Here is a 27,550-nt window from a genome sequence, read left to right on the forward strand (position 1 = left end):
ACCCATCTTCAGGTTTGTGGTAAAAAGCATAACCCACATCATTACAACCTGGTGGCTTCCTGATGCATCATACTACCTAGGAGATGGGGACCAGGAGGTCCTGGGCTGCCTGGAATGTCTGCCTTGGGATTCACAGTCTCTGGGAAGAGCAGTGTTTCTGTAGTTTGACTAATTAATATTCTAATTAGACCAACTGGGTTTTGGCCCCCTACAGTTTGATGACAAAAGAAGTGTTGATTTCCTGAATTTCTTTTTCAGCAATATACCCAAAACATGCCACTTCCTTATCCTACAAATGCTTCAACAGCTCCACACAACCTCAGAACAGCCAAAGCTTCTCAGCATGGCACATGAGGCCTTCTGCACCTGCCCCTGCAGCCTGCCCTACTGTGGACTGTCGGCCACTAATGAGCCCTTGCCTTTGCCCACACACAAGTGGCTGGGGAGCGGGCCCACCCCAGCAGCACCCAGTCTTTGCCTGGATACACTCCACATCATTTCTTTAACCTCCAGGCAGGAGCCCCCACCCTGTTCATGTGTTTGAACTCTTGAGTCTTAGAGGCAGGGGCTGCACCTTGTTCTTCTCTGTCTTCCCAACCAATCAATGCTGAATGAAAAAAAGATCAAGTCATATAATCTTCTATGACATTAAACTCCAGAACTCTTTTCCAATCTAAAATAAAATTTGTCATTATTATTCAAGATTTTTCTAACCTTTAATAACCATGAAGCAACCCATGAACACTGGCTAGGTACTGCTAACCAGTAACTAACTACTGTACGTGAACAACTGGCAATATTTCTTACCTTTGTGTGCAGAAAGGGAGGCTATGCTAAGACGATCATTGTGCAAGGTGCATTCGGTAAAGATTGAGCACCGTAGATAGTTTACAGTGCTAACAGTAAGTAGCTTTAAATCATTTGATAACAAATGATTACTAAGGACTTGTTATTCTCAAGGTATAATGCCAGGCTGAGAATACAAAAGCAGTATTTTATTTATAAGTGGATTGTGTTATAAAAGTTTTCAATAAGGCAGATGTTTGTAACATGAAATACATTTTCAAAAACAAGCAAATGGTAGTTACGATTCTAAGATTGGCAAATAAAAGACTATTTAAGCCTAATGAAGATAAGATACAATTTATGGGAAATAGAAAAGAAAAATATGAGACTGGCAACGAAAGAAGAAATCAATATAATTTTAAACAGCCTTATTGATTTACTTTAAATAAATGTGCTTAATGGGAAATGATCTAAACATTTACTGGGTCCAGATATACATCATCTCACTGAATTCTCAAGACACACCTATCAAATAGATATAATTCTAATTTTAATATTGAAGGAACTTGGGCTCAAGGAAAATATGTAACCAGTCTCAGGCAACAGCTGTACATTTTAGGGTAGGTATCATCAAACCTGTGCTCTTCTTCCTTCCCCATAAGACTCCGATGTGTGCAGACTACAGAGAGCTTGGGCCCCGTATATACACACCCGTCACCATACACCACCCCGTATATACACACCACAACACCACTCCCACATCGACAAACTCCCTTCTTGACCCAAGGGTGTTAACTGCTACTACGGTCAATGTTAGTGTAATTTTTTTTTCCTTTGGCTCACAAACTTCAACAGAGAAACTGTCAATTAAGTACATAGAGAAAGGAAGACAGAGTTTCCTGAATACAATTAGGTTAGTGCTAGAAAACAGAATAAGAGAAGAACTTGAATAGCAAGTATATATTTATGTGACAGACTTCACTCAAAGTGGATTTAGTAATTTGTTAACAATTGAGTACAATATTCTAAACACACACACAAACATATGTGTTTCTATTGTAAAGTTCTAGACATTAACAATAAAAAGACAAGCAACCCTATTGAAATACAAAGTATATGAACAGCATTATGTTGCTTCTGAAGAGACCTCCTGGCATGTCACTAACTAGGGCCAATTTTTATTATCAACTTCACATATTGGAGACATTTACATGACCTTGAGGTACTATTAAATTTGAACTCTAAATCCCTTTGAGAGACCCCAGGGAGAGACTTTTCCCTTTTTACCAAAATCATAGGTAAGGAACCAGCCTTCCACATCTTCCTGTGTCAGTGGGTAAATTTTTTCCTAATCCATCCTTCTAGTGCCTTCTGTCCTTTAAACCCAAGCCCTGCCTACTGAAACCAGGAAATATCACTAGGATAGTTTCGTTTCTTCTACCCACTAAAGGTAGATCTTTAGACCTGACAGATCAACTATGTTCTTAAAAGTATGCTTTTCATAACATATTCACTTCTAAGTGTTTACTTAGAAAAGTGTTATCTTAGCCTGCCATACTGTTATTTCTTATCAAATGTTTTTTGGAGAGAGCTTATTTATAATGTTATTTTCAAAACTCCTGTTTTAGGCCATGTTGCTCTGAAAGGCTGGAATAGAGATTTGACATGGCTGCCAATGGATCTCCAATTAAAGGTAGTCATAAAAAAAATAAGAATAAAAGGGAGCAGAGGAAAAATAAGACCATGACATAAATTTACTCCAGATGACCTTCAAATACTTCAGCAGTTGTTTGAACAGAATCCTTACCCTGATTTTTCAGCAAGGGAAGAATTAGCCAATCAAACGCATGTCTTGTGTGTGTAATTAACAACTGGTTTCAAAACAAAAGGGACAAACTACCACTTAGAGAGTGACGGAGAATGTTTGCTACCTGGAAACAGAATGGGTTTTCTATCCAAAGTCACCCACTTAGAAGCCTCCAGGAACACCAGATGGAAATCTCCCAACCACAGCACGGAGCAGGCCTCCTCCTGCACCCTCATGGTAGAACTGCCTATTCTCTGGAGACACAGAGGGTTCCCAGTGACCTGGATGGCTGGAGTGATCCTGGCAGCTTCAGCAATGAAACCAAGATGTGCTTTTGAATATCAAAGTGAAAGAGGAAGGGAACCTTCTCCCAGCTGTGGATCAGAAACCTTTCTTCATGCTGCAACATCTACATAGTAATTTCAAAGGAGCAGGCCTTAGACAGGGAAAGCCAGCCTGCAAGTCCCCTCCTTCTGCACTGCTTGTATTGTGCTGCAGGAGGAGACAAAGGCCCACGGTCAGTATCACTATTTCAAAGACAACAACAGAGTGGTTGGGTATGTCATCATCTCCTCAGCAGCCTGAGGCTTATCAAGAGAAGCTGGTCTTCCAGGATCAAGTTCTAATGCACCCGAGTCCTACGCATTTACAGGCTAGCACTGTCAGTGGAGTCAAAAGTAAGGACTTAGCACCTGGCAGGTGGGGACTAGAATTTACTTCTTAGCACTTGAGGTCAAAGTTTAGCCTCTGGAGATGACTGAGCATGTTTCCAGAAGAGTGTTGGGAAAAGGCATACACTAGAATCTTCATTCCCTGAAGAGGCAGTCGGGACTTTGTGCAACTGGGAGTGCGAAATGAAACTGCAGATAAGACTCCAAGCTCTCCAGATGAGATGGACTTCCTGCAGCTGACAGAGATGGCCAAATTAAAATAATGGCAGCCAAGCAGCCATGGAGGAGTGTGTGGAGCACCCTTAATGTAAATACCTCCATCTCAGAAAAACACTCCCATCTTTCATTTCAAAAGGCATCATGCCAACAGGAACGAGATGTTTAGAGACCAGATTCAACAAAACATAACCCTTTACTGTTAGCCCTCACCAAAGTTCTCAAGGGCCATGAAATGCAGACGTTCACTAGCTGGATACAGCTGTCTCCACAGACACCATTTTGCTGTCGCTAGTGATCAGCACCCAGCGTCTGCCGCTAAAAGTTCTGCCAAAATCAAGGTCTCTGCCTTGACGACCATCTGGGAGTTCTTGTCTGCATCTCATTCCTTGGACTGGTTTGTTAACTCCTTTCCTATCCCCTTTTCTCTTGAAATTAAATGTTACTTTGCAGAAACTTTAATTTACAACATATGTTGATTTAATTTTTTAAAAACTCCTCTGTTTTGGAATATTTTCATTTTAATTAATAAGACAACAACAAAAAGATGCCTTTCAGACGTTAAGTGGTTTGATCCTATTGAACAGGAAAGCATGCCTTTTTCATTTACTGATTTCCTTTTAGTCTTTTGAACTACAAAAGTAATGCATGCTCCTTATAATAGTCCGTACAATACAGAATTATGAAAAGTAAAATTAATAAGCCTTTCCTTCCCTTTCTCCCAAATAGTATTATGGAAGTGTGTGTATATATATACTTATGTAAATACATCTGAATATATGCACTTAAAATATAATCAAATAATGAATACTATTCCACAAGTTGTTTCCCCTCTTAGTAGTATACTATTTGCTGTAAACGTCACATCTACTACTTCCACTGAAAAGGAAGATACTTCACTAACTTGCAAGGCAAATGAGAGGTGAAGTTAATAAAACATGTGCTCTAACCCTCCAGGGGAACAGGCGCTTAACATGGCAGGGTATTTTCTCTGGCAGGTGTACTATGCTCCCCCTGATATAAACTGCTATCTATTACATTTCATTTCATCATTAAAAATGTTATTTTAGTTGTGATTAGAATATACGTTTCTCTAAGAATTTTAATTATACAATCTCTCAAAGTGGTTCATTTTGTTTTTGCAGATTTTGCCTATTCAATAAAACATTCAATTCCCAAATAGTGCACTCACACCAAATTTTTTATCTCCAGTGCTTTGATGAGGCATGGCACATAGGGAGAAACCAAATATGTTGAGTGCAGGAATAAACAATAAAGAGAAAACTCTGTTGTTACAATATCTCAGCTATAGACAGAAGGCTTCGTGTACTTCCTAGAGACGTTAATAACTTGCCAAACTAAAAAATACCCATCAAGAATTACTTTGTTTACCAAGTAGCCATCTTCCTTTACAAAATAATTATGCTGACTGATTCTTTTTTAAGTATCTTGTTCTTTATAGAAAACATGACTGCAAGAAGAAGGGAGGAAAGAAGGAAGGAAATGAAAAAAGGTATAATTCAGCCAAGTTGCTTTTAATAACAGAGGTTTTAGTGCAACATCATCTGAGGCAGCGTTCTTTAATAGCTAAGTCAGAAATTAAATCACCACTAATCCCTGATGTCGGCAAGATTTTCTTAAGCTGACACATACATTTTCAGATATGATTCGTATCTTTGCATCATTAGAGCTCTTGCCAAGAGTAGCCTTTAGAAATTAAGAGCAATTTCAAAAGAAAAGAATATCTTTGCCCTGACCAGAGGTGAGATGCTACGTACTCAGACAGCAGCGTTTCATCTGCTCCCACCTCCCAGCCGTCCGGAGGACTCACTAGGAGATAGCTGTGAAACTCTGAAGTATCTCTGACATGACACAGAGAGCCTTCAGTTTCCAAAACTGGAAAGAGCAGAGTTGGCTCTCTGAGACTGGATCTAGTTTCCCATCACTTTCTCTCATTCCAGGTTGTCCAGAAAAGACATTTGCCTTTTAACATTCCATGGCTTTAACTATTCAACGCTGATGACTTCCAAAACATTATTTCTAGCCCTGTCTTATCCCCCAAACTCCAGGCTTGTACACATATAACCTACAGCCTATTTAAATCTATATGAGGATACATGCATTTAAAAGATACCTCAAATTTAATATGACTAACAGGGAACTCTTAAAATTTCACTCTGAACTTGCTCTCCTCTGCCACTGGTTTTCTCAGTAAACTATTCCACCCTCCACAAAATTGCTTAAAAGCCCAAACCCTTGTATGTTTAAACTAGCAACAAATTCCACTGGTTCTATTTCCAAAATGAATCTTAGATGCACCCACAGCTGTGTTATCACTGACCTTCCCCAAACCATCCTATCACTTGCTTGATTAAGCAACATCTTTGTAATTGGTCTATCTCTACTACTGCCCTCTATAATCGAGTCATGACACAGCAGCAAGGTGATCTTTTAAAATCATAAATCAGATCACATCCTCCTCAGCTTAGCACCCTATGCTAGGTGCACCTAGTATTTAAAAAGCTTACCACTGAACTTATTTTAAACTCCAATTCCCTTATCTTTGCATGAAAGGCCTAATAAAACCTGCCCCCAGCCCACTTGTCTGATTGCTCTTATACCACTGCCGAACTCAGCTGCTCCCTAGGATCACATAGGACCTCTGTGCACCGGCTGTGCCATGCCCTGAATTTACCTTAGACTGTGAATGGTGGGGGTGCTTCTTACTATTTAGGTCTCAATTTAAAAACAAACAAAAAAAAATAGTCAACCACAATACCTAGCAAAATATATGTATGTATTTACCCTTTGAGCCAGTAATCCACTGAAAAGAATCCATCTCAAAACAACGTTGGCAGTAATGTGAAAAGGACAAAGACATGTTATAAGCCTCCTGATGGAAGTATGTGATCTCATCAATGAAGTATTCTTAAAATACAGACAAATACCACCCCCACACACACACTTATATAGTCCTGAATCTAATCAATCTTCTCTTGATATAACTACAGGCATCAATCCACAGGAAATACAGAGAGAAGAGGAACATGCAATCAATAAAATCTAAAGAAAAATATTAGATTTTCATATTTATATAAAATCAGACAGGGCAAATGATTCATTTTCCATAACAAAATAAATTATAAGGCGGAAAACAGATGGAAGAAAAACTAGTAGATGGAAATAAATGTGAGAGAAATAATCTAATCACAATGTATAGACCTTATTTGGAAGCTGATTTTAAAATACTGTTTAAACAAAAAGAAAGAATCAGTAAAACGTGAAGCCTCTATGTTCCAATCAAACTTTTTTAGTTAAAATTTTCAGTTGTGAGCCCAGTACTCTGAATAAATGTTTTTTTAAAAAGTACTTATCTTTTAGGGATATGTGCTGAAATAGTTATGGGTGAAAGATATAATTTAGGAGGTTTGCTTCAAAGTAATCTGGGTTAAAAGCAGAGAAAATGGGTAGGGGTGTAGTTGAAAAAGACTGGTCACAAGTAGCTAATTTTTGAAGGTGACTGATAAGTAGATAGGGTTTTGTTAGACCAGTCTCTGTGCTTCTATATATGTTTGAAATTTTCCATACTGAAGGTTTATTTAAAAGCCAACCAATTACTCAACTATAAGGCTATTTCATGTCTCAGCACATTAATGTCACTACATAGTTTTTAATTACTCACTCTGGGTTGATTGTCCACCTTCCACTAAAATATTAGCTCTGTAAAAGCAAGAGCTATTATCCCCCATGCCTAAGTGAAAATGAAAAATAAATAAAACTCTTGGGACCCCCTTTAGAGTTTAAAAGGATTTTGACTGTATCATAGCTAACAAAGTCAGCAGGGGCTTACCTTTACTTCAATGAAGTCAGGATTCCCCAGGGCCACAAGCTGGGCATACGCCTGGAGCTCATCCACATTCCAAGCTTTCACCAGTGTCAGTCTGTACACTGTCCGTTGTTGCTAAAACAAAGGAAAAGCAACCTTGTTGTTATCTTGGTGGAAGGCACATATTTACCTAGCAGTCTTATGAACGGTTTTCATCCCACGGAGAACCCACGTGTAGAGATACCCTGCATAAATTTTTGTAGACTGAAAGTTATATTTTGGGGAAAGATGTGGGAAAAAAAAACACCTAAACAACGTAATAAGATTCTCGTGTGCCTTACTGGAGGGCACAGGAGATATTGACAGGTTTCTTTTCTCTCCCTCACAGTATCTAAAGGTTTCTTGACACAGACACATTATTGAATTAGATTTAGTAAGGAATGGTAAATTGATCAAATCATTTAAAGCTATGAAAAATTAATTCAAATAACCTTTAGGCTTTCAAGTAATAATCACTCTAATTTTTAATGGCAAGATTAATTACCCTGTCTTCTTTCCAGCTTTCTCATTATTTCTTGGCATTTCTTGTTGGCAGAAAAGGCACATGTATAGACTGTCAACGCTGCTATTTGTTTATTATGTAACCAGAAAAGGTAAGGTAAGATATAAGCAGAAATTTGCTTTTCTGAAAAGCAATTAAGCAATAAGGCATTAAAGCCTCTAAAAAGCTTATATGCTTTAACTTTGTAGTTTCCTTCTAGAATCCAGGAATAACTGATTAAAAATTGAAAGACCTTAAAAAAATCTCAGAACAACATTAGATATCTTAAAATCTAAAGTAAGGCCTGCCTGTTAAGTAGGGGCAAGACCTGTGACTTGCCTTAACCAATAGAATCTGGCAAAGGTGACGGGATGTGTATGGTTATGTACGAGTGCCCAAGTGATGATGTCTATGCTTCTAACCTCAAGCCAGACTTTAAGTAGCAAGGATCAAAACACTTAAGAGAAAAATAAAGTGAGAGATGGAGGAAATGATAGCAATCGGGGCGGTGCCCATACCTCAGTGGGTAGGGCGCTGTCCACATACACCCAGGCCAGGGGGTGTGAACCCGGCCCCGGCCTGCTAAACAATAATGACAACTGCGACAAAAAAATAGCCGGGGGTTGTGGCGGGCGCCTGTAGTCCCAGGTACTTGGGAGGCTGAGGCAAGAGAATTGCTTACACCCAAGAATTTGAGGTTGCTGTGAGCTGTAATATCACAGCACTCTACTGAGGGCGACAGCTTGAAAGAAAAAAAGAAAACAAAATGATAGCAATCTCTTTTGTCTATGTGTGAAAACTTTCATCATTAATAAAAAAGAAGAAATGCTTGACAATGTTAATGAAGAAAAGAAAACTAAGATCTTTAATGAAGAGTATTAGGCAGCCATGCCAGTAACTGGAATTTTCCAAGCATGTTTACTCATATATTCTCAAAAGTTCCTTTTAAAATGCAAGACAGAAATTTTCCTGATTGTCTTGACCTAACTAGAATTCTTCCAATGCCAAATCCTAACAAAAATAGTAGAAAACTGCAGCTCAATCTCACTTGTACATATACATGCAAAAATCTTAAAGAAATTTTAGCAAATAAAATTCAGCACTACGCTAATAATTTTAGGAAAGCAAAGACGATTCAATATTAGACAGTAATAGAATTCATTATACTAAGAGTTTAACACAGGAAAATCATGCAATCATATTCATACATACCCAAAGGCATTTGACATAGTTTAAAAGCCATTGCTGATTTTAAAACAAATAAACAAATCAAAAACCATTTTGTAAATTCAAAAATTAAAAAACACAACTTTAAAGTAAAATAAAACACAGCGAAACAAAACACCACTATCCAATCAAGAGTAAAAAACAAATGCCATTCTTTGTTTTTTTTTTTTTCAGCTTTTGGCCAGGGCCGGGTTTGAACCCACCACCTCTGGTATATGGAGCCAGCACCCTACTCCTTGAGCCACAGGTGCTGCCCCCCATGCCATTCTTTGTTAAAAAAAAAAAAAAAATTAGAGGCTGGTTGGATGTGGTGGCTCATGCTTGTAATTCTAGCACTCTGGGAGGCCAAGGCAGGAGGATTGCTTGAGCTCGGAAGTCAAGACCAGCCTGAGCAAGAACAAGACTCATCTTTACTGAAAATAGAAAAATTAGCCAGATGTTGTAGTGGGCACTTGTATTCCCAGCTACATGGGAGGCTGAGGCAGGAGGACAGCTTAACCCAGGAGTTTGAGGTTGCCATGAGTTAGGGTGACACCATGGCACTTTAGTCTGGGCAACAGAGTGAGCTCTGTCTTAAAAGAAAAAAAAAATAGAGGCCTTCCCGTTTAGTCACATCTAAAGAAGAACACCTGTTTTTCTTTCATAATTTTTTTTTTTTTTTTAAGAGACAGAGTCTCACTTTGTCACGCTTGGTAGAGTACTGTGCCATCACAGCTCACAGCAACCTCCAGCTCTTGGGCTTAGGTGATTCTCTTGCCTTAACCTCCCGAGTAGCTCAGCTTTTGTAATTTATAATCAAATAAGGCCAGAATAAGAATTAGTGGAGAACATACAAAAAAAAAATAATTAATTGTAAAGAACGTAATTGGCTTCTTGGAAACTTAAGAGAATTGACTGAAAAATTAGGTTAGGGAAAAGTGGCCACTACCAAACAAAAATATAAAAATCAACAGTTTTCCTAGCATAGAGTAGTGAGTTAAATGTGGCCTCTGGAGCCGGACTGAATCCCAGATCACATAGTAATAATCTTTACCTTTCTGTCTTCAGTTCCCGCCTGTGTAAAATGGTTATACATAAGATTACTCCATGTAGCACTTGGAGCTAAGCCTGGCCTACTCTGTCATACCATGTATTAGCTACTAGATGCCAGCAACGACCGAGTACAAAATTCAAGGCAAAGAATATTCTACTTACAATGATAAAATAAAGCTATAAAATACCTAATATGTAATTTATCAAATAACATGCAGGACAAAGAATAAAAGAAACTTTTATAAGAGACCTAAATAAAAACCCATTTCCATGGAGAGACACCATGGCTTTACACATGTGATTCCAACGGGAGTTTACAATTCCTCTGAACAAGTAAGTCAGCAATGATAGCAATAATAAAAACAATAGTCAGCATTTACTGCATGCCAGCTGTTGTTACAAAGTGCTTTGTATCTTAGCAAAGATTCTAATATTACTCTAATCTCCGCACCAAATCCTACAAAATAGATTGGAATATTACCTTCACTTTACAGATAGGAAGTTGAGGCCCACAGCTGTTCAGTTAATTGCCCAAAGTTACAGAGCTAGAAAGCCACAAAGCTAGGATGTGAACCTGAGCCGCAGGAATCCAGTAGGCTCTCTATCACTTCGCTCAGGTTTTGAAAACTGTTAGATAAAACACACAAGGGGAAATGTACACAGAACTTAAATGTATAGCTTATGGGTTTATGACAGAAACCCACGGCCCAGATGCCCTCCATTTCCCCCAGTCACTATCCACTCTCTTCACCCGAAGGGTACCTAATTCCCTGGCTTTAACGTTATAATTTATGTTTTGCCTGTGTTGAAATTTATGTAAGTGGCATCATATATTCTCTTTTTCTGGGAGATAGAGTCATGCTCTGATGCCCAAGCTCAAGTGCTGTGGAATCATCGTAGCTCACTGCAACCTCAAACTCCTGGGCTCAAGAGATCCTCCTGCCCTTCACATAGTTGGAACTACAGGTGTGCACCACTGTACTCAGCTAATTTTTCTATTTTTGGTAGAGACGGGGTCTCGCTCTTACTCAAGCTGGTCTCACACTCCTGAGCTCAAGCAATTCTCCTGCCTCAGCCTCCCGGAGTGCTGGGACAGGCGTGAGCCACCTGGCCGGAATCAAATATTTTTTGGCCTGGTTTCTATCACTTAACACTGTGTTTATAATTTTCATCCATGTTGCTGCATGTTGGGGTTCGTTCACTTTCTTTGTCATCCAGTAATCCATTGCATAAATATTCAACCAATTATCCAACCATTCCCTGTTGGTAGACATTTAGATTATTTCCAGATTTTAGTTATCACAAAACAATGCTGTTATCACTTATAAAACCAGAGTTTGGTTTTGTCTATTTAAGGAAATCATGTAAAATGCTATTGTGACATACAGTCTTTTGTGTCTGGCTTCTTTCACTGAATTTGATGTTTCAGATTCATTCATGCTATTCTAAGTAGTTGTAAGTACTCCAGTGGAGCAATTGGTGAGCACGCAGTACTTCCCTATAGCTGCAGCTACAGTTTTACGGACACTTAGTGCTTTATTGTATAAATATATTGCTAGTGGGGGCTGCATGCCCACCCCTACTTCCACCCCTCTGCCATCTGTGGTCTCTTAAAAAATAACACTGCTGGTTGGGTACAGTGGCTAAGACCTGTAATATAAATGCTTTTGGAGGCCAAGGCAGGAGGATCACTTGAAGCCAGAAGTCCAAAATCAGCCTAGAAAACATAGCGCAGCTCCCATCTCTACAAAAAGAAGAAAATTAGCCAGTTGTGATGGTGAGTGCCTGTAGTCACAGCTCCTTAGAAGGATGAGGTGGGAGCATCACTTGAACCCAGGAATTCCAGGCTGCAGTGAGCTATAATAGCATTCCACACTCCAGCCTGGGCAACAAAGTGAGACACACACACAAAAACCTACTGCTCTGAGTGCTACTGTCCTTGTCTCTTGATGCACAAGGGCACACATTTTCTAGGATCTACCTAATATGGAAATGTTTCTTCGTGCGATCTGTTTTCTTTCGACTTTAGCAGAGACTATCAACCTGATTCCCAAAGGCATTTCACCACGCTGCCACTTACACTGCAGCATCGCCGTTTCTCATCTTCAACAACGCTTGTTATTCCTAGTCCTATATTTTCTGGATAGAAGAGCTCTGTTATGAATGTATTAGAAACATTTTTACCCACTTCATGGCTTTCTTTTTCACAATGTCTTCTGGTCAATCCAAATTCCTAATTTTAGTATATTCCACTTTATCATTCTTTTGTTTCCTTTTTTTGTTTGTTTACTGTTAGTTGCATTTACTTTATGTTGCATCTATTTCCATGCCATAAGTTGTTGTTTCTTCAGTTTCTTCTGGGATATCTTTTTCTTCTGTTCTACTTCCTCTTCTGGTTTGGGGACAATTTGTTCCTTTTCAGTAAGGATCATCTTGATGTGGCAGGGGGAGCTCATGGATGGGTTAATGCGATCATGAGCTCTGTAAGTTCAGCGACGCATCTTGGGTGCTTTGTTCACCTGGCTATGCTCAAAGACCAGAGAATCTACATCTAAACCCTTAAGATCAGCATTACTCTCTGCATTTTTAAGCATATGCAGCAAAAATTCAGCACTCTTTTTGGGCCACCGAACCTGTGTCCAGCCCCACTGTTTGTCCTGGGCACACCTACCAAGTCCACCATTGCAATGTCTGAATGGTACACCCTGTCTCTTTAAAGTGACATCCTTCAGATACGTGGTGGCTTTTCGTATATGCATACCCTTGATGGCCTGGGCAGTTTCACATGTGTTCTTAAAGTGAACACGAAGATTTGAGCCTCTTGACTTGCATAACTTAATGGGGTTTTCTGGGGCAAGTGAATAGCAAACCATTTTCACAGATCACCCCAGGCCGCTTAGGGGAAGAGCCATTCTTTTGTTTCTTTATCACTGCTTCTTGTGTCTTTTAAAAGAATCTTTCCATATATGAAAAATATAAAGATAAACTCTTCTATGCTATTCTAGAAGGTTTATCATTCTGTCATTCACCTTTGTGACTAAAATCCACCAAGGGTGGTTTGTGTGGAGTTAAGAGGTTAAATTTATAAAAAAAAAAAAAAAAAAGAGGTTAAATTTATTTTCAGATATCCCATTACAATAAATATGATAAAATAAGTGTCTATGCACATGAGATGGCCTACTTCGTTTTTGTTTTTTTTTCCCTATTCTGTTCCACTGATCAAACTGCATATCTTTACCCCAGTATCACACTCTTTAAACTACTGTTGCTTTATAATAAAACCTGATAGGAGTAGAGATGGTGGTTCCCAATCAGGGGCAATTTTGCACCACAGCAGTGGACATTTGGCAACATCTTGAAAAAACTTTTTGGTTTTCACAAATGGGCCAGGTGCTACTGACACCTAGTGGGTAGAAGCCAGGGCTGCTGCTGCTGCTGAATATTGCACAATACATAGGGCAGTCTCCTTCACCCTTCCCCTACAAAGAATTATTCAGTCTAAAACATCAATGACGCTGGAGTTAAAAAACCTAAGAGCAGGCTGTGTATACCAATGGTTAGAGAGCCAGCCCTATGCACCGGGGTGGTGGGCTCGAACCTGGCCTGGGCCTGCTTAACAACAACAACAAAAAAAAAACCTAGGGCAGAGCAAGTCCTCTCATCTTGTCCTTCTATAAAAGTGTCTTGGCTATTCTTAGCCCCTGTGCATGTCTAGATACATTTTAGAATCTTCTTACCAACTTCCACAAACATACAAGAGGGGGGTTCACTAAAGCAAACAGGCAATTAAATCTGAAACATAAACCAGAGATTCAAGTCTGTAGTAGAAAGAATGAAGGGTAAACTGTAAATTACTATTTCTAACTTATTATTGACTTAAGTTGTCAATTTAAACTATAAGTTGTACATTTTCTTAAGGGCAAAGAAGAGAGAACAAGGTATAAACATACAAGAAATGACAAAGAACAAGGTAGGCCTGGCATCTTCTCTGGAAAAGCTCAGCCAGCTGTTGTGGCAGCGCTCCTGATTCACTTCTACCCCAGTGAGGCTGAACCCTGGTAGACCCTTGCCAGGGCTGGTTAGGTCTGGCTCTGGTAAGAACCCTGAAGCTTTCCCGCAAAGATCAGGAACACAGCAAGATAACATGATCTTTCTGCAAAGATCTTTCATGATCTTTCCTACAAAGATGAGGAAAAAGGTAGGTAGCACGATCATCTATATAGAAAATGTTCTAATCAATCTTAACAACCAGATGTTGTGGACTACTTGGTTAATGCTTTTGGAAATACACAGCAACAACTATTAAGTGATCTTGCCCCAAACTCAGCATAACTTCAACCGATACATTTATGGTCAATGGATTTCAACAAAGGTGTCATCACAATTTCAAAGGGAAAGAAGAATTTTTTCAACACATGGTACAGAGAAAACTAGCTATTCACATACAAGTGAATAAAGTAGGATCTCTACCTCACATTGTACACAAAAATTAACTCCAAATTGACTACAGATCTGTATGCAAGAGCTAAAAGCATAAAAACTGCCAGGTACAGTGGCTCATGCCTATAATCCTAGCACTCTGGGAGGCTGAGGGGGGTGGATCACCTGAGCTCATGAGTTTGATACCAGCCTGAGCCAGAGGGAGATAGATCTCATCTGTAAAAATAACTGGGAGTTGTGGCAGGTGCCTATAGTCCCAGCTACTAGGGAGGCTGAGGCAAGAAAATTGCTTAAGCCCAAGAGTTTGAGGTTGCTGTGAGCTGTGATACCATTGTACTCTACAGAGGGTGATACAGTGAGACTTTGTCTCAAAAAAAAAATTTTTTTTAATAGAAAAAATAAAATAAAAGCATAAAAACTCTTGAAAGAAAGCATAAGGTAACTCTTTGTGACCTTGAATTAGGTGCTTAGAAATAACATCAACAGCATAAGAAGAAAAAACAGATAAATTGAACTTCATTTTTGCGCTTTGGTTCGGCTAGTTCCTCAAAGTTAAATATAGAATTACTACACAAGATCTGACAATTAAGTTTGTGAACTTATCCTAGAAAAAGCACTTACATACCTCATTACTGAATATCCCTATGGTCACTTTCAAAGTATTCCCCTTGGGAACCTATGCACAGATGCCAGCATCTAGTTCACCCTTCAAAGCAATTTTGGAACTCTTTGTCTGAAATGACCAGAGCTGTCATAATATGAGGTCTGACAATTAAGTTCCCCAACTTGCCACCATGTGCTTACATTGGGAGCACTGTACAAACAACTCAGTAACATTTCATAACCTTGGTATATCAGTGTCTCACAACTGTGTTCATGTTGATGTGTGGGGGTATCTTACTGAGTGGTATTCATTATTATTGTTGCAAATTTTTGTGTGCTATAAACTCTGATGGTCATTCCATAAAAAGAGTTCCAAAATTGCTTTAAAGGGTTAGCTAGGGGCTGGTATTGATATATATAAGTTCTTTAAGGGGAGTACTCCAAAGGTGACCATAGTGATACTCACCAATGAGGTATATAACACTTTTTCTAGGATGAGTTTATGAACTTAATTGTCATATCTTGTATGACTCAATAATTCCACTCCTAGGTATATAACCAAAAGAAGTAAGAACATATATTCAGGGTAAATTGTACATTAATATTCACAGCAGCATTATTCATAATAGCCAAACGCTGGAAACCACACAAATGTCTATCAGCTGAAGAATAAATAAACAAAATGCGGTATACCTACATAATGAAATATTATTCAGCAAAAAAAGTGAAGTTTTGACTCATGCTATAACATGAATGAACTTGGAAAACATGAAAACATCACACTAAGTGTAAGAAGCTAGACACTACCAAATGTTCTAAAATTAAATAATCCACATGATTGCACAGTTTTATAAATAAACTCAAAACTAGTGAATTATATACTTTAAAAGGTAAATTTTGTTACATAAAATATATCTCAATTTAAAATGTAAATAACATCTATAATTTAATACGTCCTACAAGATGTTAGAACGTGACCAGCAATATAAATACATGAAAAAAAAATGAAAGAGTAGAAATTAACAGAAAAAGAAATAACCGTAAAATAAAGATGAACAATAATTTTACAAGTTATTTGTTAAAAAATTCAAAAAAATTGACAAGTTAATAGAAAGATTAATAAAAAATAAAAGCATGAATAAAAACTATTATTAGGAATGAAGACTGAATACTACAGATTCTAGAGTCAGTATAGAGATGACATGAGAATTTTATAAGCAATAATACAAATAGTCATTTTGAAAATCTTTTTTTTTTTGTAGAGACAGAGTCTCACTTTACTGCCCTTAGTAGAGTGCTGTGGCGTCACACTGCTCACAGCAACCTCCAACTCCTGGGCTTAGGCGATCCTCTTGCCTCAGCCTCCCGAGTAGCTGGGACTACAGGTGCCTGCCACAATGCCCAGCTATTTTTTTTTGTTGTTGTTGTTGCTGCAGTTTGGCTGGGGCCAGATTTGAACCCACCACCCTCGGTATATGGGGCTACTGCCCTACCCACTGAGCCACAAGTGCCGCCTGTCATTTTGAAAATTTAAATGAAATGAATAAAGGCCTAGGAAAATACAACTTAGTAAAATTGATTAGAAAATCTAAATGGATCCATAAACATTAATGGAGTTTAATCTACAATATTACATTATTCCAGAGAATAGAAAAAGAGGGACTATTTTCTTACTCTTTTTATGAGGTCAGCATAATACTTACACCAAATTTACAGTCATTAAAAAAAAGAAAAGTACAGTTCAGCATCTCTCCTAAACAAAAATGGAAACATTTTAAAAATAATGTACAAAAGAACTCCATGATACATAAACTAGATAAAACATATTGACCAAGCTGGGTTATTTCAGGAGTAGAAAATAGTTTGATATTTGAAAATCAATGTAATTTACCATATTAGCAGAGTAAAGGAAAAGTATCATATAACCTCAATACAGAAAAAGCATTCAAAAAAAACTCAAAAATCATTCAGAATAAAGTTACAAAAAGCTAGGAATAAAAGGAGAAGAGATTTCCTTAGTCTGAGAAAGACTATTTATGAAAAATTAACAGTAAAATTCATACTTAATGGTGATATATTAGAAACTTTCCCCTGATCTTGAATAAAAGATAAGAATGACAATTCTCACAAGTTTTATTATACATGGTATCAGATGTCAAAGCCAGTGCTATAACATAAAATATAAAAGATGTTGGGCGGCGCCTGTGGCTCAGTGAGTAGGGCGCCGGCCCCATATGCCAGGGATGGCGGGTTCAAACCCAGCCCCGGCCAAACTGCAACAAAAAAAAAAATAGCCAGGCATTGTGGCGGGCGCCTGTAGTCCCAGCTGCTCGGGAGGCTGAGGCAAGAGAATCGCGTAAGCCCAAGAGTTAGAGGTTGCTGTGAGCCGTGTGACGCCACGGCACTCTACCCAAGGGCGGAACAGTGAGACTCTGTCTCTACAAAAAAAAAAAAAAAAAGATGTTACAAGATTCCAGAAAAATCTGTACATAAAATATTTTTTTTTCTTTTTTGAGACAGTATCACTTTGTCGCCCTCAGTAGAGTGCTATAATATCATAGCTCATAGCAACCTCAAACTCTTGGGCTTAAGCGATTCTCTTGCCTCAGCCTCCCAAGTAGCTGGGACTACAGGCACCTGCCACAATGCCTGGCTATTTTTAGAGATAGAGTCGTACTCTGGCTCAGGCTGGTCTCAAACCTGTGAGCTCAGGTGATTGGCCGGCCTCGGCCTTCCAGAGTGCTGAGATTACAGGTGCGAGACACAGCACCCTGTACATAAAATATTAATGTCATTTTTAAAAGTCTCTAGATACAAAGTAATATACTAGAAGAATATAAAATATTTATAGATTTTTGTTAATATTATAATGCAGGAGTCATAAATTATGGCCCACAGGCTAAACCAGGCCCTCTGCCTGTTTTTATATGGGGCTGGGCTAAGAATAGCTTTTACGAATTAACAATTAGAAAGGATTTAATGACATAGAACAGTAGCTCACAGCCCATTAAAAGCTGATTATACCCCCCAAAGAGATTTCAATATAGTCTTCTCTTTAGTAGACCTGCATAATAAAATGCACTCAATCGTTATTATATTTTGAGTTCTATAAATATAAATTTATAAAAATTTATTTTCTCTCCTTTGATAGAGGTATCTGCCCTTTCATTTGCCTCTTCCCAGCATGTGAAGCCTAAGATATTTGCAAGTCCATAATATAAAGATATATTGAATATAGAGCCAGTACAATCTCATCTACACACTAGATATTTTTAAATTAACAAAATGAAGTTAAAATCTATGTAGTACGGGCCAGGTGTGGTGGCTCATGCCTGTAATCTTGGGAGGCCAAGGCGATAGATCACCTGAGTTCATGAGTTCGAGACCAGCCTGAGCCAGAGTGAGACCTCGCCTCTAAAAATAGCTGGGCATTGTGGCAGGTGCCTGTAGTCCCAGCTACTTGGGAGGCTGAGGCAAGAGAATCACTTGAGCTCAAGAGTTTGAGGTTGCTGTGAGCTAGGATGCTATGGCACTCTACCAAGGACAACAAAGTAATACTTGGTCTTTAAAAAAAAAAAAAATGAAAAATCTATGTAGAGGGTGGCGCCTATGACTCCGTGAGCAGGGCACCAGCCCCATATACTGAGGGTGGCAAGTTCGAACCAGCCCCGGCCAAACTGCAACAAAAAAATAGCCGGGCATTGTGGTGGGTGCCTGTAGTCCCAGCTACTCGGGAGGCTGAGGCAAGAGAATCAATCACCTAAGCCCAGGAGCTGGAAGTTGCTATGAGCTGTGACACCATAGCACTCTACCGAGGGCTGCAAAGTAAAGCTCTGTCTCTAAAAAAAAACTATACAGAAATATAAAAGGCCCAAAATAGGCAAATTACTCTCAAAAAGGAACTAAGTTGAAGGACTTAGGCCAACTAACAGATATCAAGACTTTTTTCTAACTTCTTTATCTCTCTCTTTTTTTTTTTGAGACAAAGTCATGTTGTGTTGCCTGAGTTAAAGTGAATAGAGTTTAGTGGCATCATTATTGCTCTGTGCGATCTCTAATTCCTGGGCTCAAGTGATCCTCCTGCTTCAGCCTCTCGAGTAGCTGGGACTCCAGGCACCACCACCACACCCCGCCAATTTTTCTATTTTTTGTGAAGATGAGGTCTTGTTCTTGCTTACATTGGTCTCGATCTTCTAACCTCAAGCGATTCTCCTGCCTTGGCCTCCCAAAGTGTTAGAATTACAGGTGTGAGCCCCTGTGCCCAGCTGGATAGCAAGACTTAATAAAGCTATAACAATTAGCATAGGCCCAAGTAGAGCAGTAGAACAAAACAGTGAGACTAAAAACAGAACGAAACACGGACGGATGCTTAATTTATGACAAAATTGGCACTGTAGAATAGGGAGGATGTATTTTTGAAAAATATACAGTTTTCACTCAACTGAATGAAAACCCAGGCAAGGAAAAAATTCTCACTTTAATGAGACTTTTTAAAATATGGATTATAGAGTGGCTCCTGTAGCTCAAGTGGCTATGGCGCCAGCCCCATACACCAGAGGTGGCAGGTTCAAATCCGGCCTGGGCCTGCCAAACATTGACAACTACAACCAAAAAATAGCTGAGCGTTGTGGCAGGTGCCTGTAGTCCCAGCTACTCAGGAGGCTGAGGCAAGAGGATCACTTAAGCCCAGGAGTTTGAGGCTGCTGTAAGCTGTGACGCCACAGCTCTCTACCCAAGGCCATAGCTTGAGGCTCTGTCTCAAAAAAAAAAAAAAAAAGAAAAGAAATGGATTATAGATTTAAAAATGTAAAGGAAAAATAACAAAACGTCTAGGAAATCATATAAGAGAATCTCTAGAAGACTTTCTTAAAAAGGATAAAAAGCACTCAACAGGAAAGGTAACTGACAAACTGGACTGCATTAAAATCAGTTACTTCTTTTATTAAGAGACATGAGACAACAGAAAAGCTAGACATAGAATGTAAAGAAACATCGCCCCTATCTAGAATATATCAAAAAATCCTACAAACCAATAAGAAAAAGATAATGCTAAAGAAAACTCCCGGAAGTCTTGAATGTTCTTGTTTTTTTCTTTAGACAGAGTCTCACTTTGTTACCCTGGGTAGGGTGCCACGGCGTCACAGCAACCTCCAACTCTTGGGTTTAAGCGATTCTCTTGCCTCAGCCTTCCAAGTAGCTGGGACTCCAGGCGCCGGCCACAACACCCAGCTATTTTGTTGTTGTTGTTGTTGCAGTTGTCGTTGTTGTTTAGCTGACCTGGGCCAGTTTCAAACCTGCCAGCCTCGTTGCATGTGGCTGGCGCCCTACTCACTGAGCTATGGGCATGGAGCCAATCTTGAACGTTCTTGTACTGCCTTGAGTAGGCGTGATTTTTTTTTTTTTTGGCCGGGGCTAGGTTTGAACCCACCACCTCCAGCATATGGGACTGGCGACCTACTCCTTGAGCCAGAGGCGCCGATGAACAACTACAATCAATTTGATGATACAGAACCGTATTCTTCAACCTTTTTTATCTCATGGCACACTTGAATCTATAGTTAAGCTTCTATGGCACACTTAAATTATGCTAATCAAAAAAGAGTAGGTTGGGCATAGGGGTTCACGCCTATAATCCTAGCCCTCTAGGAGACGGAGGACTACTTGAGCTTACAAGTCCAGCCTGACCATGAGCAAGACCATCTCTATTAAAAACAGAAAAACTGCGGCGCCTGTGGCTCAGTCGGTAAGGTGCCGGCCCCATATACCGAGGGTGGCGGGTTCAAACCCGGCCCCGGCCAAACTGCAACCAAAAAATAGCCGGGCGTTGTGGCGGGCGCCTGTAGTCCCAGCTACTTGGGAGACTGAGGCAAGAGAATCACTTAAGCCCAGGAGTTGGAGGTTGCTGTGAGCCGTGTGAGGCCACGGCACTCTACCAAAGGCCATAAAGTGAGACTCTGTCTCTACAAAAAAAAAAAAAAAAAAAAAAAACAGAAAAACTAGCCAGGTTTGATGGGCACCTGTAGTCCCAGCTACTTGGAAGGCTGAGGCAAGGGGATCATTTAAGCCTAAGACTTGGAGGTTGCTGTGAGCTAGTCTCTAGCCTGGGGCAACAGAATGAGACTCTGTCTCAAAGAAAAAAAAAAAATATATATATATATATATACACATATATATATATTTAATGTGCTTTCAACTTCTTTCAAAAATAATTAAATTATAATCTTTAAATATTTTCGCGGCACATCTAAGATTCTCTCACAGCACACTGGTTGAAAATCACTGATATAGAACCTTAACTTTGAAGCAGCTAGCAAAGTATACCTCCCCTGATAAGAGGATATCCAAATACCAATCAACCGACACACAAATTAAATCCACACAACAAGAGGGACTTTACCTAACAATTGCAATCAGTGTAACCTGGCTTATTGTACCCTCAATGAATCCCCAACAATAAAAAAAAAAAAAGAATTTCTAATTGGTTAGATAAAAGGAAAAAAAAAATAAATCCACACAAACTATTACTTCACAACCACCACAAAGACTAACCCAACCAAGTGTCAGCAAGGGTACAAATTAACTGGAACCCACACACCGCTGTTAGGAGCACAAATTCACACACATTAAAAATTGTCACACTCTCTACTAAAGGTGAGTGAATGCTGCACACCAATAACACAGCAATTCCACTCCTAGACAGTGAACTTAAGCAAGCACGTATGTACACCAAAGAGCACATGCTATTAGAATTATTCATCATAGCCCAAACTGGAAGTAAAGTGAATATTCTTCAATAGAATGGATAAATTACAGCATACGCAGATATTGACATACAGCAATAAAAACAAGTGAATTTCAGCTGCATACAACATCAGGGATGTAACTTACAAACATATGTAAAGGAAAATGTACATTTTTCACAAAAGAATTAAACTGTTATGATTCCATAATGTTCAAAAACAGGTGCTAGCAGGCAAAATAGGGATTATTTTTAGAGAGGAGCAAGGTGAATGGCCAGGAGGGGACCTTGAGGGGATTATTAATAGTCTATTTCTTCAACTGTTTGCTGGATGCATTCATTTTGTAATAATTCACCCCATTATTAATGTACCATCTGCACACTTTTCAGTATGTATAATATATTCTAATAATAAAGCCTATAAAAAATACATACGTAAAGTGCTGGGAAGAAGCATAAAATTTTAAAAAGTCTTTCTATGTCATATACAGAAATACTCATGGATATAATGACATTATGTCTCTTACTGGATTTAAAATATTCCAATATGTGCTCCACCCCCAAAAAAGTATAGAGACAGAAACAAGAACCATAGAATGATGATGTTTTTTGATGCTAAGATGATGGTTACAAGGAATGTGTTATATTATTCTTTCGTCTCTTGAGTATTGTAAAAAACACATACTAAAAAGTATAAAAGAATACAGTTGTGAGTTGTTGCTTCTAATTAGGCATCTTTCTGCACCACATATTCTGGATGAGGTTAGTATATTCCAGGACTACAGCTCTTAATTTCAATGATTTATCTTGACAGTTGCAATTCAAGGCAAACTCTAGTTGAGGTTGTCAAAACAAGATAAAACGGTCTCCTAAAATATGGTACTAGTAATCAAAGAAATGCAAATTGAAGCAGTAATGAGGTACCATTTTGGCTTATCAAATTGGCAAAGATTTTTTTTTTAAATAGCAATATTCGATGCTGCCTAGAGTTTAGCAAGACCGGCACAATCATTCACTGCTGGTGGGATGATAACTTGGTACAAACATTTAGCAAAGTAACTTGGCGACATGATTAAGGAATCTGAAAAATATACTAATCTGTTGACCTAGCAATTGCATTTCTAAAAATTTAGTCTATGAAAATGAAAAAAAAAAAAAGTGAACCAAAGATATGAATAATAATTTACTTATAATAATGAGATATTATAAACTCTCAAAATTGTCAATCCTGGGAGTGGCTAGCCATTTAACTGACACTAAAGACGATAGTTCAGACAGTATAACTCCGATGTATCTGAGGAACACACTCCTAAAAGCAGGGCTCAATGTAGATGTGATTCTCCAAAAGGGGAAGGAAATTTTTTTTTTGTCCCCTTGCTCCCATTGAGAATAACTGTTTTATAAGACGGGGTTAGTGATGAGGGGTAACTTTTATGTTACAATGCTGAATTTCTGTGAAAGCTAAAAACAAATCTGTGCATGCAGCATGGCCTTAACGATAAATATATGTGCACAGAAAAGAAGGAAGAGAAGGAAATATAACAAAAGTTGCGGGATCAGAAAACACGGGCACACACTTTAATAATATTAACTCTTGAAATGGGATCAGGTTACTAATCTGATCTTAGGGACCCATTTGTAGCGGACACCTTAAAGAAAATTCTCCTGAAGTAGAAAAGATTTGCCTTTGGGTTCCTTCAGTAGAGCCTGAAAAGACCAAGCACGTCAAATAGAAGGTAGGGCAGCGTGGCCAGAATGTGAAGAGTCATTTACCTCTACCAGTTACTTCACCTAGGAAACAGAAAAGGACAGCCTGCCTGACATCCACCTGGTGAGTCTGCAGGACGGAGTAAGAGAGTGAAACCACAAAGAGACGCCAGCACAAGAAATCCGAGACGTGTAAGATGTAAAGACAAAGATATGATAAATAGGGATTACAAGGAAATCCTGTGCAACAGCAGAAATAAAATTCCCAGCAGAGGCCAAATAGGCAGAGGAGAGAGCAGCTGCAGGGGAAGAGTAGCATTTTCACTTTCAAAAATGTCAAATGAGTAATTTGGGGCAGAACTTCTCCATCTTTGGGGGGCTGGGAGAGATTAGAAGGAGTTGCTTTACTGACATTTTGAATAGGACAAAACCACAGTGTGAAAATGACCCTGAGCCTAAGAACCACTAATACAGAAAATTTACAACATAAAAATTGCAAAGGACAAAAAATAAGAATACTCAAGAAAGGCGGATTAATAAGGAAAACAAAATGTAAAGAGCTAAATACAAAATCAAAATAACTGAAAGAGAATAATAAATGATAAGGTTTCTAGAGGAAGAAAGATCAAACTATAAAATCCTAAGGGCTATTCTCCATACTTCCTACTTGGGAGAAGATCTGTATGAAAAATCTAAGGCTACTACCCCAGACAGACAAGAGAGGTGTCCTATCTACAGAATAGTAAATAGAAGTGAAAGAAACAAGGTCATAAAAATGAATGAGTAGGAGATCCTGTTATAGCCTTAATCAGGATGCCAACGCAGGTTCCCATCACTTAAAGCAACATATCAGCGTGGATGCCTGAGGATATTGACAAAAAAGTAAAATCTCTGGCAATGTTCCTGCAGGCAAAGTTTATCCGTCACTCTTGCAGCAGACATAAATGAATAGAAACAGATGAACCCAAAGTGTGCAGAAGACAGAGTGTGAGGAAGATTATCTCAAGATAGCCAAAATACATCCCACAAAACTACTAAAATGAGATAGATTTGAAAAGAATATGGAGCAGGTAAAAACCATACATCTCTAAAATCAATAAACCTTATAGCAACTCTATTTCCCCAGAAATATTACTTATACCAATCCCCAAGTTCAAATCCCAGATATTATAGTAAATTAACTCCTTCCGAGAGAATTAATTGGTCAAATGCAAAATCATTATAATCCAAGAATATTCAGATTGTTTTTTAATCCATCAATTCACCTCTCTGTGTCTGAGCTTGGCTGTATAAAAAGCAAAACCAAAAATGAGACTTATTCATTTGTAAGGTGACTCGGTCCCTAAAAGTAAGCGAATAGAGTTTTGTCCCTGTAAAGCTTATTAGTGACAAGATGGGCTAGGTGTCTGCTTCATGTCTGATGTATAAGAAAGTGAATCTGGAATAGGGTAGATGGTATGTGCTGTGCAGACACTTAAAGTGCCAATAATTAAGTCTTTCACCCAAAGTCCTTCTTTATCTAATTTGCATTATTAACTCGATAATGCATATAAAAGACACACAGTAAAAAGAATGCTATATCTTCTGCGCCATCCCCATTGCAACACAGATGAAATGAAAAATAAAAACTAAATACATAAAAGTGGCTTAAAAATATAATAAAACAGGCTAGTGACCGGGAACTAGAGCACACAAGCGAGCAACAGTAACACCTACTCAAGAAGAGCCTGAAAATCAAAATTCCAAAAGATGTTTGGCAATCTAACATTTCAGAAACAGAGCCAGTATAATCTATAATTAGAACACAAATTTTACTGAAGGAGAATTAAAGTGATAGAATAGCCACCCTTAAAATAAGAGATACATGGAAGACATGGCTTCATAAAAATGGCAGCTTTCCCAATTAATCTACAAATTCAATGCGTTTTAATCAATATCCCAAAATTCTGTGTGTGAAAACAGAAAAGTGGATTCCAAAATAAATATGAAAATGTAATATATTAATGCTAAGAATAAGGCCAGGCACAATGGCTCACTCCTGTAATCAATCCTAGAACTCTGGGAGGCCAAGGCGGGTGGATTACTTGAGCTCAGGAGTTTGAGACCAGCCTGAGCAAGAGTGAGACCCTGTCTCTAAAAATAGCTGGGAGGCTGGGGGCGATGGCTCACATCTATAATCCTAGCACTATGGGAGGCCGAGAAGGGTGTACTGCCTGAGTTCACAGGTTCCAGACCAGTCTGAGCAAGAGTGAGACCCTGTGGCTCAGTGGTAGGTTGCTGGCCCTGTGTACGGAGGATGGCGGGCTCAAACCTGACCCCAGTCAAATTGCAACAAAAAAATAGCCGGGCATTGTGGTGGGTGCCTGTAGTCCCAGCCACTTGGGAGGCTGAGGAAGGAGAATCACCTACACCCAAGAGCTGAACGTTGCTGTGAGCTGTGATGCCACAGCACTCTATGGAGGGTGACAAAGTGAGACTCTGTCTCTTAAAAAATAAATAAATAAAAATTAAAAATAAAATAAAAGAGTATACTGAATGATTCAGAACAGTGGCTACCTTTGGGGGTAGGGGATGACATGAAAGGGAAATGAAAAATGCTTTGATAGGGCGGCGCCTGTGGATCAGTGGGTAGGGCGCTGGCTCCATATGCCAAGGATGGCGGGTTCAAAGCCAGCCCCGGCCAAACTGTAGTCCCAGCTCTACTCAGGAGGCTGAGGCAAGAGAATTGCCTAAGCCCAAGAGCTGGAGTTTGCTGTGAGCTATGACACTACGGCACTCTACCGAGGGAGATAAAGTAAGACTCTGTCTCTACAAAAAAAAGAAAGAAAGAAAAATGCCTTGATAGTTATACAGTGAATTGACTATAAAAATTAAATCAAACTATATATTTAAGATTTGTTTGCTTTAGTGATACATGTTATACATCATAAAAAAGAAAATTAACTTTAAAAATCAGGCTTACACAAGGGTAAGGCAGGGCCATCATGTACCCACCTACACCTTCATGTGAAACTTACTAAATGTAGAATGTAAATTTCTTAACATAATAAGTAAGAAAATGCCAGGAAGGCTATGTTAACCAGTTTGATGAAAATATTTCAAATTGTATATAAAACCAGTGCATGGTGCCCCATGATTGCATTAATGTACACAGCTATGTTTTAATATATAAAAAAAAAAAAAAGAAAAAATCAGGCTTAGATATAAGTTGTTCCCTCTTACCACTTCTATTCAACATCATAATAGTAGCTAATGTAATAAGACACAAAAGGAAAATAAAAGTATACTGTTTGGAAAGGAAGAAATAAACATCTTTATTGTCACCACCTATATAGGAAATCCCAAAGAATGGACAAATAAACTCATAGAACTATCAATGAAATATAGCACAGTTGCAAGATTCCAGGTTAATATACAAAAGTCAATTGCCTTCCTATACACCATCAATTAGTAATCAAAATTTGGGGAAAAAAATAACATAATAGAACCTCCAAAAAATATTTACATATAAATTTAATAAAACTATGCATAGAATCCATATGTGGAAAACTATAAAACTAAACAAATAAAGATCATCTAAATACATGGAAAAAGATTCTACATTCATGGATCACTTCTTCCCAGTGTAATGCATAGCTTCACAGTCTCAATCAAAATCCCATAAAGCAACTTTGTAGATATTGGCAAACTGATTCTAAAGTATACACAGGAAGATAAAAGACCTATGCTAGCCAATACAATACTGCAGAAGAGCAACGCTGGAGGGCTCACACCACCCACCTTCAAGTCTTACTATAAAGCTAACACAATTAAGACAGGATGGTATTGGTAAGAGATGACACAAGGTCAACAGAATAACCAAAAAATGAACCCACCAACAGAGTCAATTGATCCTTGGCATAAAAAATACAGGCGATTCAAAAGAGAAGAGACAGTCTTTTCAACAAATGGTGCT

General features: G+C 38.6%; 1 protein-coding gene and 1 pseudogene across 3 annotated transcripts in view; both read right to left on the minus strand.

Annotated features, from left to right (window-relative positions):
• Window positions 1-27,550, minus strand: part of LOC128561396 (S-adenosyl-L-methionine-dependent tRNA 4-demethylwyosine synthase TYW1) — a 197,139-nt gene that overhangs the window by 32,586 nt on the left and 137,003 nt on the right. For all 3 annotated transcript variants that reach the window (XM_053555541.1, XM_053555539.1, XM_053555543.1), the window contains one exon: window positions 7,331-7,441. In XM_053555541.1, coding sequence (XP_053411516.1) covers window positions 7,331-7,441 — 111 coding nt within the window. The remainder of the gene's footprint in view (window positions 1-7,330; window positions 7,442-27,550) is intronic.
• Window positions 12,425-12,979, minus strand: LOC128561397 (60S ribosomal protein L17-like; annotated as a pseudogene).

Source organism: Nycticebus coucang, chromosome 12, assembly GCF_027406575.1.
Source record: "Nycticebus coucang isolate mNycCou1 chromosome 12, mNycCou1.pri, whole genome shotgun sequence".
Lineage (NCBI taxonomy): Eukaryota > Metazoa > Chordata > Mammalia > Primates > Lorisidae > Nycticebus > Nycticebus coucang.